Source organism: Myxine glutinosa, chromosome 2 (genome assembly GCF_964187855.1).
Source record: "Myxine glutinosa chromosome 2, kmMyxGlut1.1, whole genome shotgun sequence".
In the NCBI taxonomy this organism is placed as follows: domain Eukaryota; kingdom Metazoa; phylum Chordata; class Myxini; order Myxiniformes; family Myxinidae; genus Myxine; species Myxine glutinosa.
The window spans coordinates 190,184,060-190,199,780 of NC_136262.1; the positions used below are offsets into that span (position 1 = coordinate 190,184,060).

Sequence of the window (15,721 nt, forward strand, 5' to 3'; positions counted from 1 at the left end):
TCGGAAAATTGAAGCCCGAGCGATTGTGCGGGCTGCTGTCTTGTATTCATTTGTCAAGTTTCAGACTAGTGAACCGGGTGATAATGGAGGAGTAGAAAAAATAGCAAAAAGTTAAAGGACGGATGGACGACCTCACAGATATCTAGACATCACGACTAAGTTTATAAATTAAACTCTTCGAGAATCGAGATGAGATGACATAGCACACGCTTGGCAAATATCAAACAGCTTCAGTTCAATCCAGGATTCAAGTTCCTTCTTCGCAATAGCTATGACGTTTTCTTCGCCCCCAAGCGACTCGTAAGAAGAAAACATACAGTGCGTTCTCCCACAAGAAAACAAGATGTGCAACAATAACTCGATTTATTTCTCAGCAAAGTAAACCACTCCATTTTCCTGCAAAGTTAACACCCACTCTCCTTAATCCCTAATATTGTGTCATTTTGTTAACGAGAGTTTTGTTGCTCCTTCAATGGAATGCAAAATGCCCCTCATCCTATATATAAAGAAATAGAAATGGATTGCAAATAATCGAACCCAGGTCCTCTGGGGGAACCAAACCAGTGATCTACCATCTGAGCTATCTGGGTGACCCTGACCAAGCGTGCAATTTTCCCACACATGGAATTGCCACTCTCTTTCCGTCAATGCTTCCGGGGCACTCGCTACCAACCATAGGAGTACTAACGGCCTGTTAAGGAGAAGGTCTTCCCCCAGTGGGTGGTGGGGAGGGGAGAGGGGGGGAATCCATGTCCGCTATGATAGACGCCACTACTGGTAGTGCAGTAACACAATTATATAAATGAACAGGATTGTGAATAACCAATAGTGGGAAAATTAGGCACCCAGACATTAAGTTGTACATGTACATGTACATATATATATATATATATATATATATATATATATATATATATATATATATATATATATATATATATATATATATATATATATATATATACACAGTGCATTCAGAAAGTATTCAGACCCCTTCACTTTTTTCACATTTTGTTATGTTGCAGCCTTATGCTGAAATCGTTTAAATTCATTTTTTCCCTCATCAATCTACACTCAATACCCCATAATGACAAAGAGAAAACAGGATTTTAGAAAGTTTCGCAAATTAATTAAAAAATAAAAAAAATTACATATCACATTGACATAAGTATTCATACCCTTTGCTATGACATGAAATTTAGCTCAGGTGCCGCCCATTTCTCTTGATCTTTGAGATGTTTCTACACCTTGATTGGAGTCCACCTGTGGTAAATTCGATTGATTGGACATGATTTGGAAAGGCACACACCTGTCTATATAAGGTCTCACAGCTGACAATGCATATCAGAGCAAATACCAAGCCATGAGGTCGAAGGAACTGCCTGCAGAGCTGAGACAGGATTGTGTCGAGGCACAGATCTGGGGAAGCCTAAACAATTTTTTTCTGCTGCATTGAAGGTTCCCAAGAGCACAGTGGCCTCCATAATTCTTAAATGGAAGAAGTTTGGAACAACCAGGACTCTTCCTAGAGCTGGCCGCCCGGCCAAACTGAGCAATCGGGGGAGAAGGGCATTGGTAAGAGAGGTGACCAAGAACTCGATGGTCACTCTGGCTGAGCTCCAGAGATCCTGTGTGGAGATAGGAGAAACTTCCAGACGGACAACCATCACTGCAACACTCCACCGATCTGGGCTTTATGGCAGAGTGGCCAGACGGAAGCCAAACAGTTCAATATTGGTTTCAACAGACCACAGAATCTTGTTTCTCACAGTCTGAGAGTCCTTTAGGTGCTTTTTTGCAAACTCAGAAACTTTTGCAAACTGTTGAAACCAAAGCTTTCAGAATCATTGGAATCTCCTGCGATGAAGCTACCTCCGAGGGCCTTTCACTCACTCAACGCAGGCAGGTTGGTGGTCTTTCTGTATTCTACCGACTCCTATCTGGCCTTGCACCCCCAGCTCTATCTGTGCTCTTTCCCGCAAATATTCCTGCAGGTCGCACAAGATCTGCCTGCAACCCTCTTCTGGTGAAATTGCCAAAATCAAGACTCTCTGCTCACCTTCACTCTTTCATTCCTCTTTACTCCCGCCATTGGAACAAACTCCCTCACTCTCTTCAATCCCACTCCTCTCTCCCTGTCTTTAAAACAGCTGTTAACCACCATCTCTTGTCTTCCCCCATCCAAAACCTTGATCTCTTCTACCCCCGTTAATTCACCCCAGATCCACTTTTTTTTTTGCAATCCCGACTTCTTTCTTGCCTGGAAGTTCGAGCAGTGTCCATGTGATTTTATAACTTCCCCCCCCCCCCCCCTGCCTTCCCATGCCTCCTCCCCCCAAGCCCTCTCCCTCCCACGGATGTTCCGTTGTCCCTGTTCTCTGCTGTTGCACTTGTGTGCTTCCCTCTCTCTCCCCATCTTGTCTCCCGCTCCCTTTATTGTATGTTTTGTGTGTCCATTTGTCTTTTTTGTGATTGATGTCAGCTCTTACACGAGCCTCGATGTTGTATACAAAAAAAAAAAAGTCTTCTTGGGTATGTCTGACTCAGCTTTGTACATCTGGATTTGGAGAGTTTCTCCCATTCTTCCTTGCAGATTTGCACAAGCTCTGTCAAGTTGGATGGGGAGCATCGCTGAACAGCAATCGTCATGTCTTTCCACAGATTCTCAATGGGATTCAAGTCTGGGCTTTGGCTGGGCCACTAAAGGATTTCACGTTCTTGTTCTGAAGCCATTCCAGTGTTGCTTTGGCTGTATGGTTGGGGTCATTTTTCTGTTGGAACATAAATCTTCGCCGCAATCTGAGGTCTTTTGCACTCTGAAGCAGGTTCTCCTCAAGGATTTGCCTATATTTGGCTCCATTAATTGTACCCTCTATCCTTACAAGTTTCCCAGTCCCTGCCCTGTGCTTGGGTTCCCCCACTTTGCATTCAGGCAAAATAGTGGAATATTTGTCTCATCTTCAGACAGAATATTTTGCATCATGCTCTCAGTTTTTCACCTGCCTTTTTGCAAACTCCAGGCATGCTGTCATGTGCCTTTTTCTCAGGACTGGCTTCTGTCTGGCAACTCTGATAAAGCCTTGATTTGTGAAGTGCTGCAGAGACTTGTCCTTCCGGCAGGTTCTCCCATCTCAGCCAAGGAACACTAAAATTTGTTCTATCAAGCCAAATCGTTGTGTCAGAGTGGTTATTGGGTTATTTGTCACCTATCTGACAAATGTCCTCCTTGCCCGGTTGCTCAGTATGGTCGGACGGCCTGCTCTAGGAAGAGTCCGGGTCGTTCCATATTCTTTCCATTTCCTAATGATGGAGCGCACTGTGTTCTTGGGAACTTTCAACATTCTAGAAATTGTTTTATACCCTTCTCCAGATCTATGCTTCCTCACAATTCTATCTTGGAGTTCTACAAACATTTCCTTGGACTTCATGGTAGAGTTTCTGCTCTGACATGCACCGTCAACCATGGGACCTTGTATAGAAAGGTGCGTTTCTTTCTAAATGTCCAAGCAATTAAATTGGCCACAAGTGGACTCCTATCAAGTTGTAGAGACAAAGACCATCTCAAGGATGATCAAAGGAAACTGGATGCACATGCGCTCAATTTGGAGTGTCATAGCAAAGGGGTTGAATACTTATTGACTCAAGCCATTTCAGCTTTTCGTTTTTTATTTTGTAAAAAATTCTAAAATAAAAATTCCACTTTGACATTATGGGGTATTGTGTGTTTATCAGTGACAAAAAAATCTCGGCCGCTTGTGGCCTATGTTATAAGTGCTGTGATTGGACAATCTTTATTAAAAAGATTGTCAGCATTTTGGGTGTTTTTTTCCACATTTTGAAAATATGTACAAGTTTTGTGCTTGACGAGTTTCAGATACGAATTCTGTAATATTTTTACACAACATATTATAAATGCAGTTCAACATGCGAGGTGGGTCACGAAAGTAAACAAAGCAGGGGCTCGGCCCACGGTCTGTACTCTATAAGAACACCCATACCCCAAAAGACAATTATCTATCTTTTCGCCAAGGACCCAAAAGACCCAGAGGACCCTGAAGACTCCGAAGACTCCGAAGACCCAAAAGGTATGCTCTCTACTGAGTGCCGTTCAAGTTACTTTAGTTATTAGAAGCAGCCTTGGAAAAATGCCACAATTATCTATCTGTACACCTTAACACGGATTTCGCCGATGACGGACAACTCCCTTGGGGAGGGGGGTAATGGAAGTCGCTTCAACCTCTATCGTGTGACCTTCAGTCACCCTGTTAAATTTGGTTGCAATTGGTTAAGTAACAACCGAATGTATCGCAGTCAGACAGACAAATAACTAAAGTGTATTTTAGTACGATATATTATGAACAAGTACACTTTAAAGAAGGAATTTACACATACACTTTAAAGTTTTATGAAATGTACACGTTCACTTTTGTGCACTCAACATCACCTCTAAGTTCAGGTACATTAAAAAAAACTAAAACAACACGTTAAAAAGTGAAAAGGGTACGTTTTCATAACAAGGAAGATAGTCATGATTGCTGGAGACAGATGGTATATTAACGGCCCAATGGTGTTCACACGTCTTTTTATGACATGGCAGTGCCGCGTGAGCAACATGCTAAGATGAAGTGAATGACGAGTTATTACCCTGCGCTCGCGAAGTGAAAAGTGGGGTTAAGCATTCAGTTACGCACGTGTGCCGTGTGCCATACATGTGCCATACGTGTCTGCATTTTAAAAATTCATTTTCTCAGCAACCGTTGGTCCGATTGACACAAAATTTTACCATAGAGGTGCCTCCGCCTGGAGAATATTTTATTCGTAACAAGCCGAAGTACCCGGCGTTGCCGGGCAGGGGAGGAGGGGAGGAGAGGGGTTTTGATGGGGGAAGGGGGGGAAAGAGGAGGGAAAAGGAAAAGGGGGGTGGGGGAAGGGGGGCAGGAAGAAGGGGAGGGGTGGGGGGGAGGCAGGAGAGGAAGGGGGTTCATATATATGCTGGTGGGTGAATGTGGCATTCAGCACATTTCTGAGTTAAGTGTGATGCCGATCAGGAAGAAGAACAAGCCGTAATACCAACTTCGTACACTTCCGGAATTGTTTGATTTATTTGCATTCAAATGTCTGGTGATTGTTTTGTATTTATTTATGCGAATGTGTACATGTATATAACTGTCATTAATTTTAAAAAGCTTAGGCACTATCAAGCGATTTAAAAAAAAAAAAAAAAAACTCCAAAAAACAAGCGTTGTTTTTTTTCATAAAATATATATTGTTGCGGTTTTGAGTTTTGGTAAGTCAGTATAATAAAGGTTAAATTTCCCCCTCATAGTTAGTCACACAAGCAACATGTAGCCTTGCGATAGTGTAGTTATCTCTTCGCATTTGTGAGCTTACTCCTTTTCCTATGTTAATTCTGCGTTGAGTAGAGTAAGGAGAATAGGTCCTACTTCTACTTCCATTGACGATCCCGCCTCCCTAGCCTCATGCCTCTTTGTGCCGCCTTTGGTTCATTTTGGCGCGAATTAACACGAGGCAGGCCTAGGAGGGTCGGGGCGGGACCGAATGAGGGCGGCAGAGAAGCTGACGGTAAGCGCGAGCTGCCAATCAGGGCTCAGAGGGTGTGACGGCAGGACTGCGTTACAGGGCGTGGTTGGAAGGTTCGAGGAGGTTCGAGAAGGTTCTGGGCGTATCAATATAAGTGGTTGCGCAAAGCCCCCAGGAGGACTTGCGAGTAGAAGGACTGACGAGAAGGACTCGCGAGCAGTTGGATGAAGAGAGCAGTACGAGGACTGAGCTGGCATTGAGTGGAGAAAGACACGCATGAACCAGGATACGCGCCCATATGAAAGTAACGCTCGGTTGAGCTTGAAGCCGAGCCGCATATAGTGCATTGAGTTACGCGAGTGATAACGCGCTGTGAAACCGCCAGCCGCACCGAGAGACGCGTACTTTTCCTTCCTACCTCATCGGCTGCCTTTTGTTCGGGAGACGCGCTACGAGGATCCTTCCACCGCCTGCGTGCCTTCTTCGCGGGACCTGCGGGGACCGTGGAGAGCCGGACGGGGCCGTTCCTGTACGACCACGTCGACGCGGTTGGCCTGAACATCAACCTGCCTGCAATCCCCTGTGTGAGTGTGACGGGCCCGAGTCTGGGCTTTTAAGAATAAGACTGATTAAGTGCTGCTCTGTGTCTCTGCGTCTACCGATCATTGTACATACGTGTGGGAATAATAATTAAACCTGTGTTCTTACTTGCCATTCGATCGTTCTCGTGATTTCCTCATTGGCTAAGCGTGGTACGAGTAGAACCGCTCAAATCGGGGTCCAATAATTAACGGTAACTGCACAGACCACGTGGTACTCAATCCGCTCGGTGTACCCAAATCACACGTGGCTCGTGCGAGGCTTGCTTCCCCGCTTCCGTGGCGGCGCAGGCATTTAGGTACGAGCGAGACTTGGTCCCAAAACCCTACGTCTTGCGTTTGCTCGGAAGAGGCGTTTCAAGTCTCTCGGTTCCGCCAAGCCCAGAAAGAACAAGGGGCTTAATCCCCCCTTGATAAGGGTAAGAAGGGCGGCGGAGAACCGTAACAAATTTTTTTTTTTTTTGCCGAAAACACTCCCAGGCACTCACTGATGAACCTCTGAAAGTTTGACGAAGATCCGTTCAGCCATCTCTGAGAAAAATGGTGACACAGACAGACAGACACACACCCAGACAGACATCTGTTATATAGTAGAATATGACGTCATAGGTCACGTGGTACAAACGCCATCTTGGAAAAACGTTTCACCTCGATATCTCCCAAACCACTCAATGGAAAAAATTGAAACATGGCTCATTGTCAAGTACTCTCCATGGGTAAAAAGATATGTTGATGGTGATGTCATCGGTGCCTTACTTATGTCATCATAATTCGACAAGTACAATGCTTGATCTGATCAATATGAATAAAACAAAAATTCCTCTGCAACTGTTAGACCGATGGACACGAAATCTTCAGAATATGTGCGGCTCCTCTTGTATAATTTTTTAATGATAATTATAACGTCATAGGTCACGTGGTACAGACGCCATCTTGGAAAAAAAATCGAAAAAAGTTGCACCTCTATATCTCCGAAACCGCTCCATGGAAAAAATTGAAACATGGCTCATTGTCAAGTACTCCCCTGGGGAATAAGATATGTTAATGATGATGTCATCTGTGCTTTCGTTATGACGTCATTCGACAAGTACAACACATATCCGATCATTGTGAATTTTTTTTCTCAACAACTGTTGGTCTGATGTGCACGAAATTTTCACCATATGAGCGCCTCATGTGGAATATTTTAATGATAATCATGACGTCATAGGTCATGTGATACAGACGCCATCTTGGAAGAACCAAAAAATGTTGCACCTCTACATCTCCAAAACCAGTGCATGGAAAAAATGGAAACATGGCTTATTGTAAACAAGTCCATAATCCATATGGGGAATAGGTATTTTTAACGATGACGTCATTGGTGCCATAATTATGACGTCATCATTTGACAGGGACAACGCTTAGTCTGATCAGTTTGAAATGTATTGGGCATGATCTATGCAACAATTTTATTAGAGAATATAAATTTATGATGTCATCGCTCACGTGGTCTGGCAGCCATATTGGATCAAAGAAAAAAATGTTCAAAAACAGAAGAGTTGGCTCACAACAAGTTGACTGCGAAGGGTAAGTATTCTATGAATACCCTCTAGTTACGTATGCAGTTCAGTCACCTGCGCTACCCCACGCTACAGTGTTAATTCACGGGCAAAAGTACCCATAAGTGGCATGCACTGTCACTCTGTGAAAAACAACTAAAATTCATATTATTCTCCTTTGTAATAATTGGTCGATGGATCAAAGTACAAGGTTCAGACCCCCTTCCCCTCACCCCCCCCCCCCCCCCCCCCCCATACGCTGCAGCTCCGCATTGTCGTGCAATGCCGCTGTGTTATCTGGTCCGCCTGCTGAAACTGTATTTTTGTTTTTAACACGAGATCGTATTTTTTTACTTTTTGTGTGATCTGCTTTCACTAATATCCTGATATACACTACTCACAATAAGTTAGGGATACTGGCAGGTTCTTCTGTGTGGTTGATTTTGTGTATTAATTATGTTGAAAAACGTTGTTGGTCCTAATTCTATGGTTATTAATGTGTGAAAAAACACAGCATTCTTGATTTCAATACCATAACCGTAACCCCTATAATAATAAAAAATCAACTCACTCCCACAATATCCCTAACTTATTGTGAGCAGTGTATCTCTCCCTGTCTCTGTCTCTCTGTGTCTGTCTGTATTCCCACCACCAAAGCGACAGGTGGTATTTGATGGTCCTAAAATAAAATGAGCCGTCACAAAAAATATTATTTCAGAAATGCTTTTCAACAAAAATAACACCAAGAGCAATATGTAATTTTTTTTTTAACCCTGCAGTGATAGGAATCAAACAGATGAAGACAGTTGGGGCCATCTATTCATTAGCAATTACCACGTCACAAATTTTGATTCCAACCCAGCTCATTCCCACCTCTGAACACACCATGTGTGCATCAGGTGAAGCAGCACTCCCACCCCCAAACAAAGAACACACAAAGGAACTTTGTCTCCACAATTTAACATTCTGCCAGAGTATCCCCTACAATTATTATTCCACAAAATAACTTGGACTATGTTTGCACACTGAACACAGCTGTAAAGTAAAGAAACACATCACCAGAAATAAGAAAGCAACAAACTTGCTCACCGAGACATTCCATCAGTTGCTCTGCAGTTATAATCTCAATCCCTGCTGGGAAACGGATCTGAGCAAAAAAGGTAAAATGATTATTTTCAGTTTGCAGAAAAACTACACTGACAAGTAAAAAATAAAAAGTATTTTACAACCACAAGTCAACATAGAGAACAAGTCTGCCAAGCAGTATTTCCAATAATCATAATTCCACCAAATAAATAAATACATGCATGCATGTCCAACAAGAGTCTTGTTTATTCGATTTTCCCTTGTCCAAATATTGAAAATATTGATTTTGAAACAAATATTGATTTTCCCTTGTCCTTGTTATTTGAAAAAAAAATTTAAATCATAAATTACTTTCGAGGTAATTGCTGCAAATAAAATCAAATGCTGCACATTTGAGGACTAAGTTTCTTTTTTTTCTTTTTTTACATGACAATGGTTTACATTACATCCATGTTTACATTGCATCCACATTTACATCATTAAAGCTATTGTAGTGTCATTTTCTTGCCTTGTCTGGATGCGTCCAATTGTACAATTTCATCCATAGCTTTTATTTCTCACATTCTTCAATTCGGCCTTTACGGTGGTATAATGGCTGACACTTTACAGGTTGTTAATCGGTATTGTCTGTGGTTGTTGCCATTTGTTTTTTTTCACGAAATATTTCACAATCACAACATCTGTACAGTATAATCCCAGTACAATTAGTATGCAGTAGAAGAGGAGGGGAGGGGGGTTCATGTCTATGTGCATTTCCACCATTATCATGCGGATGGTGGTGGGTTAATATTCTTCTTCTTTAATGGCCACAATTATTACCATGTTGTCTGGTTGGCCGCTAGAGCAGGAATTTGGAATGTGTTCAGGGTGCCGGCAATAGCTCGCCTACTCTTTGCGAAAGACACAGATGTTTAACATCCACTAACTTGTGTCAGCAGACGGGACGCCCAGTTTAACGTTCATCCGAGGGATGGCTCACATTGATGAATCACCCTGCCTGTGAAACAAATGGATGACAGTTTAGAGCTGGGTCGGGATTTGAACCATTGTTATAAAATGGTCATATTTACTGCTCCAAAGATTTTCTCGTTAAGGAGATATTTGGTGATGGGAACTGTTTATTTTCAAGTCTCGCTTTATTGGTAGAGGGTAATCAGAACACGCATGTCCACCTAAGACTGTTCTGTCATTTCTGGACATCTGTTCATCATTTATGCATATTTTTGGACTGGTTCTCTGGGTTTTTAGCAGGGATGGTTGATCCGTGTGGCCCAGATGGAACACCACAGCGTGTAGTTACAAGAGGCCAATATCGGGGACGTACATGGAGAGACGGTGTATTTGCAGATAACCTAAAGATAAAGGCAATTTGTGAGATGTACAATTTGACACATGGTTACTTCCAAAACGAACACCATTTCGCTGCACAGCCTATTGTCATAACAGGAGGCGTCAATGAAATGTCAGTGTCTGTGCTATACAATGGTGTTGTAACATTATGTGGTACTAGCAACGGTACCCGCCCTATGGGCGGGGGCTTCAATTGGGAGGCCCAAATGAAAAGGCAAAATATCAGAAATTGAAGACTTTTTTTTATTTCAAACGATTCATATAAACATCCGTTAAATAATATCACACGCAAATCATCAAAATCTAAACAGTACATGGCGCCCATTTTGAAAAAAGATTGAATTTTGCAAAACGGAAGCGGCAGCTACACGTTTTTCTCAGTCGCATGTTTATGTGTGAAGAGTGCGCGCCGAATCTGTAACACAGAAGCGGCCGCTACACCTGTTTCTCAGTCGCTTTGCACACGCTGCCATGTTACTTCGGAACCGCACGTTTATATAGGAAGAGTTCGTCAGGAGTCGATCTACTCTCTCCTGATACGTATAATTTACAACAAAAGCCACATCACTGTTCGTATCGGGAAACATTATTCCATCGTGTTTGGAAAAACTGGAAAATTGGAAAACATGGAAAATTGGAAAAACAATATGGCCTATTTTACTCCAGGGGGTCCCAGGATTACCCACCCAAAATATCGTTGTGATCGGTTCAGCCGTTTTTGCGGAACCTTCAAACGAATGGACAGACATTTGGTGAATTATAGCAAGATGACACATGGTGCGGTACGACACATGGCGCGGTGCGACACAGAGCGCGGTGCGACACAGGGCGCGGTGCGACACAGGGCGCGGTGCGAGACAAGGCGCGGTGCGACACAGGGCGCGGTGCGACACAGGGCGCGGTGCGACACAGGGCGCGGTGCGACACAGGGCGCGGTGCGACACAGGGCGCGGTGCGACACAGGGCGCGGTGCGACACAGGGCGCGGTGCGACACAGGGCGCGGTGCGACACAGGGCGCGGTGCGACACAGGGCGCGGTACGACACAGGGCGCGGTACGACACAGGGCGCGGTACGACACAGGGCGCGGTACGACACAGGGCGCGGTACGACACAGGGCGCGGTACGACACAGGGCGCGGTACGACACAGGGCGCGGTACGACACAGGGCGCGGTACGACACAGGGCGCGGTACGACACAGGGCGCGGTACGACACAGGGCGCGGTACGACACAGGGCGCGGTACGACACAGGGCGCGGTACGACACAGGGCGCGGTACGACACAGGGCGCGGTATGACTTGGGCCATTATGATGCCCTCTTCCCAATATGCAATGTTTTATTGAGTGAGACCAAGTGGCAATCATGAGGCAAGAGATCCATGGATATAGATGATCCTGTTGAAGGACACCATAGACATTCAAAAAGGAAAGACAAAGTTACAAGTATTTTGAGGACGATCAGTTGAAAGAGGAAGGATTCACACACACCTTAATCACTGAGGTACAATTCTATTTATCCCACGGAACTGTGTATTCTCTTGATAAAGTGCTCCGCCTCTAATCCTCCCCAGCTGTTGTGCTGAAGTTTCGCGGGCTCAACTAGTGATGTCCAATTAAACATAATTGATATCTAATTTAATGTACACCTAATCTATATTATATACATATTTTCAAGTGTTTGCGTGTTCGTTTGTGTATTTGTACATTATTATTTTATGGCCAAACCGTAGCATCTAGAGGCCCCAAATTTTGGATATATGTACTTTAGAATCTGGGCACGTTTTTAAGCTCCCACACATTGGCATTGACATCCGTTTTAAGGCCACCAAAAGCCACTATAAAATGTATATTGGAATGTAGGATCAGGTAGTGTTGCTGCCAGCACACAAGCAAAAGGTAACCACCATGAGGCCAATAACCTCATAGCTTTTCAATGTCCAACAGGTCCTGAAACCACCGCCGGGAAAACTGGGTACCGCCAGGAAAACTGGGTACCACCGGGTATCCCCACCCTTCGCCCCCATCCCCCCGGCTTCCAGATAACCGCTGCCATTAAACATAACCTATATCTAATCTCCAATTTGATCTATATCTAATTAAATGTAATCAATATCTAATTTCTCATTTAATCTATATCTAATTAAACAATCTATAAATGTAATTTTTAATTTCCTTCAAGATAAATATAAACAGATGCTTACCATGTGTTAAAAGTTCAAGAAGGCAGAAATGAACTTGTGAGTTTATTCAAACTACACGGCGACCAAGCACGCAAGCCTTAGGCTGCAGGCCATCATCGAGAAACTGACTCCGCCTACCCGGAAACGGAAACAGAGTTACCTAATACGTCATGCGTAATACCAAAGGGTTTTGCAGTATCCAACACCATGGTTGAAACATAAGGTGGGATTTCTCCTTCTGTTCTGACTATGAAACCTCAATGTCTGAACAATTAATATTAAAATTCATCTTTAAAGAGTGATATAAAGATAAACTTTATTTCCTATACGTATATATCGAAGCATTAGGCGGGATTTCCTTTGATGTACTCCCACGATAATTAGTACACCGCTTCTCATCAAGTCATTCATGAACCATACACCACTTCAATCCAGGAACTTTGCAGTCACGATAAAGGAATTGCAGTATTACGATTATATTTACCATATCATTATTATTAACGCTATTATTATTATTACGAAAACGATACTACTGTATTAAGAAACCTGGGCTAAATTGTCTGAATCATTCAATTGTCTATGGCTATGCTATACAAGGTGTGTGGAAATTATTAAATAAGGCAATTGTCTTGTGTATGCATCTGAAAAATCATGGAAAAACAAAAAACAAGGCCGATCTCCACCACATTTTGCATACGTGTTGCTTGTACCCAGTGTCAGATCATGGGGACAGAAAATGGGGGTTGGAGATGGCTCACGATTTTCGCCTGTGCATGTACCACAGGGCGAGTGGCTTACTGACCCCTGCTGAAGACAGGGACTATTAGCCCCCGCATAAAATATAAAACATATAGCCACCCCTGCTTCCCACACTCTACGCGCAACCAGGCTACGCCAGAAGGGGGTGGGTGTTTTTAGTAAAGCAAATTCATTAGTTTATTTATTTTTGGCCAAAATATTCAGAAATTGACTAACAACCATGAAATCAAACAACAACAACAACAGCAGCAGCAACTTAATTTTACTACACCACATAGAAAACTACCTTAGCTGGTTTACCTCGATAAATGTTATTTTCATGGTCATTTACTGACCATATATCGGAATTTCTTTTTTTAACACGAGAAAATGAAAATAAAACACCGGTGTATTGGTCATTTTATTGACCTCAAGTTGGTCAAATGTTTGCTAAAGCAGGAAATTTTAAAGCCAAATTAAGACCTCCTAAAAGGATTTTCAAATTTTCAAAAAAAAGATCTTCCAGATTGCTAAAATAGCAGACACTTCAGGGGGGGCTTGAACCCTTCTGGATGCCGAGCCGGCCTCCAGACATCTAGCCTTAATAGGATTTACCTCCTATTCTAAAAACTAACAAGAACCCTGCATTTGGTCCCAAAAGGAGTACACAGTCAAGGCGTGTAGAATCTCATTCTACATGGTGAGCATATCGAGCGGTGCATTACTATCCTATGGAAAGAATGTGGATCTGTGTATTTATACTTTGCTGCATGGTGTGCAATGGCAGGGTAACCTTACATATCTTCCAACAACTTGATAAAGCCGATTTTGCAGCATTGTGTGTAAAACAGTCTGTTCCGCACTTCCCAGGAAGTTCTATGTTGTTCTAAGCAAACTACGCCTGAAGTTAATTGGTTATTGGGCAAGGTTCACAGTGATCTGTACATTTAGATTTATAATGATGTGTTAAGTGGGAACTTATTCACGCACATGGTAACCTTATTAAACAGTATGGGCGTTGTCATCTATTTAATAGGTACTTGATGCGAGTGGGAGGGCTGAGTAGGGGGGTGGTGAGAGGATCCCGATTCAGATTTGACAACTACCAGTCAATGGAACCTGTTGTTTTAATTATAATTAGACTTAACTGCATTTTACTTTACTGGAGACTTTACTGGAGACAGTTTCCATCTCCGGAATAAAATTACATTTTCTTTTTCAAACCGATCGAATGCTCAGCGAAGAGCTTGTACATGCATAACGTGTATGACATGAATAGAAGTATGCACTTTTACAAACATGATAAGGACATCGGTAGACAATGGACAAATAAATGTACATGGATGGATTTTGTGAACCCCCCAAAGTCAACCCCCCCCTGGCGTCATGCACTACATGTTCAGATGGAAATGTCAAACAGACCAACCTGAGATCGCCTTCAGATTGTATGATCTGCTGCCAAAAAACAACAACTCAAGTTATTTACAACTCTTAGACATGAGCCACTGCAAAAGCTAAACAGAAATTAAAACAAATAAATAAACCAAAATCTCAAGTGTCTGGAGGAGAAAAATCCTTAAAAAAATTTTTTTTTGTATACAACATGGAGGCTCATGTAAGAGCTAACATTAATGACAAAAAAAAACAAAAAAAAAACTGACACATAAAACATATAATAAATGGAGCGGGACACAAGATGGGGAGAGAGAGGGAAGCACACAAGTACAACAGTAGAGGACAGGGACATCGGGAGATCTGTGGGAGGGAGAGGGCTTGGTGGTAGGGGGCAGGGGAAGGGGGGGGGGGGGGAGGAGGTGGGAGAGGTAAAAACACATGGCCACTGCTAGGATTTCCAGGAAAGAAATCGGTATTTCAAGAAAGTGGCTCTGGGGTGAATCAATGGGGGTAGAAAAAAAATAAAGGTTTTGGATGGGGGAAGATAAGAGATGGTGGTCAACAGCTGTTTTAAAGACCTGGAGGGATGAGTGGGATTGAAGATAGTGAGGGAGTTTGTTCCAGAGGCGGGAGTAAAGAGGAATGAAAGAGTGAAGGTGAGAAGAGAGTCTTGATTTTGGCAATTTCGCCATAAGAGGGTTGCTGGCAGATCTTGTGCGACCTGTAGGAATATTTGGGGGACAGAGCACAGATAGAGCTGGGGGAGCAAGGCCGGAGAGGAGTCGGTAGAAGACAGAAAGACCACCAACGGCCTGCAGTGAGTGAGTGAAAGGCCCTCAGAATCGGCTTCATCGTGGGAGATTCCAATGATTCTGAAAGCTTTGGTTTCAACAGCGTGAAGACGAGCTAGGTGTGAGGCAGGAGCACCAGCCCAGAGGGGAGAGCAGTATTCCATTGAGCTGCAGATGAAAGCCTTGTATGTGGTGAGGAGCTCAGGTGTGCCAAGGAAGGACTTCGCACGACGTACGATGCCCAGTCGGCGATTGGCTTTGGAGGCCAGCTTGGAAATGTGGTTTTGCCAGGAAAGATCATGGCAGATAGCGAGACCCAAAAGCTTGAGTGACAGAACTTCTCGGAGAGGATTGTTCAGACAGTAGATGTGAGTGTTGTCCAGAGAACAGGGACATCAACACTTATTTGAGTTATTTGAAAGACTTATTTGAAATCATGAACACTTATTTGAGATAGATGGCTGGTTATCCACAAATTGAAGAAACCATCGACTGCACC

The 15,721-nt window shown here is 43.3% G+C and overlaps 1 protein-coding gene across 4 annotated transcripts in view; it reads right to left on the bottom strand.

Annotated features, from left to right (window-relative positions):
* LOC137420978 (ubiquitin carboxyl-terminal hydrolase MINDY-1) overlaps positions 1-15,721 on the bottom strand; it is a 90,019-nt gene that overhangs the window by 59,733 nt on the left and 14,565 nt on the right. For 2 of the 4 annotated variants that reach the window (XM_068106545.2, XM_068106546.2), the window contains exon 2: positions 8,771-8,828. The exons of the other annotated variants lie outside the window; for them this stretch is intronic. In XM_068106545.2, the coding sequence (XP_067962646.2) occupies positions 8,771-8,828 (58 nt within the window). The remainder of the gene's footprint in view (positions 1-8,770; positions 8,829-15,721) is intronic. 4 annotated transcript variants of the gene reach the window in all.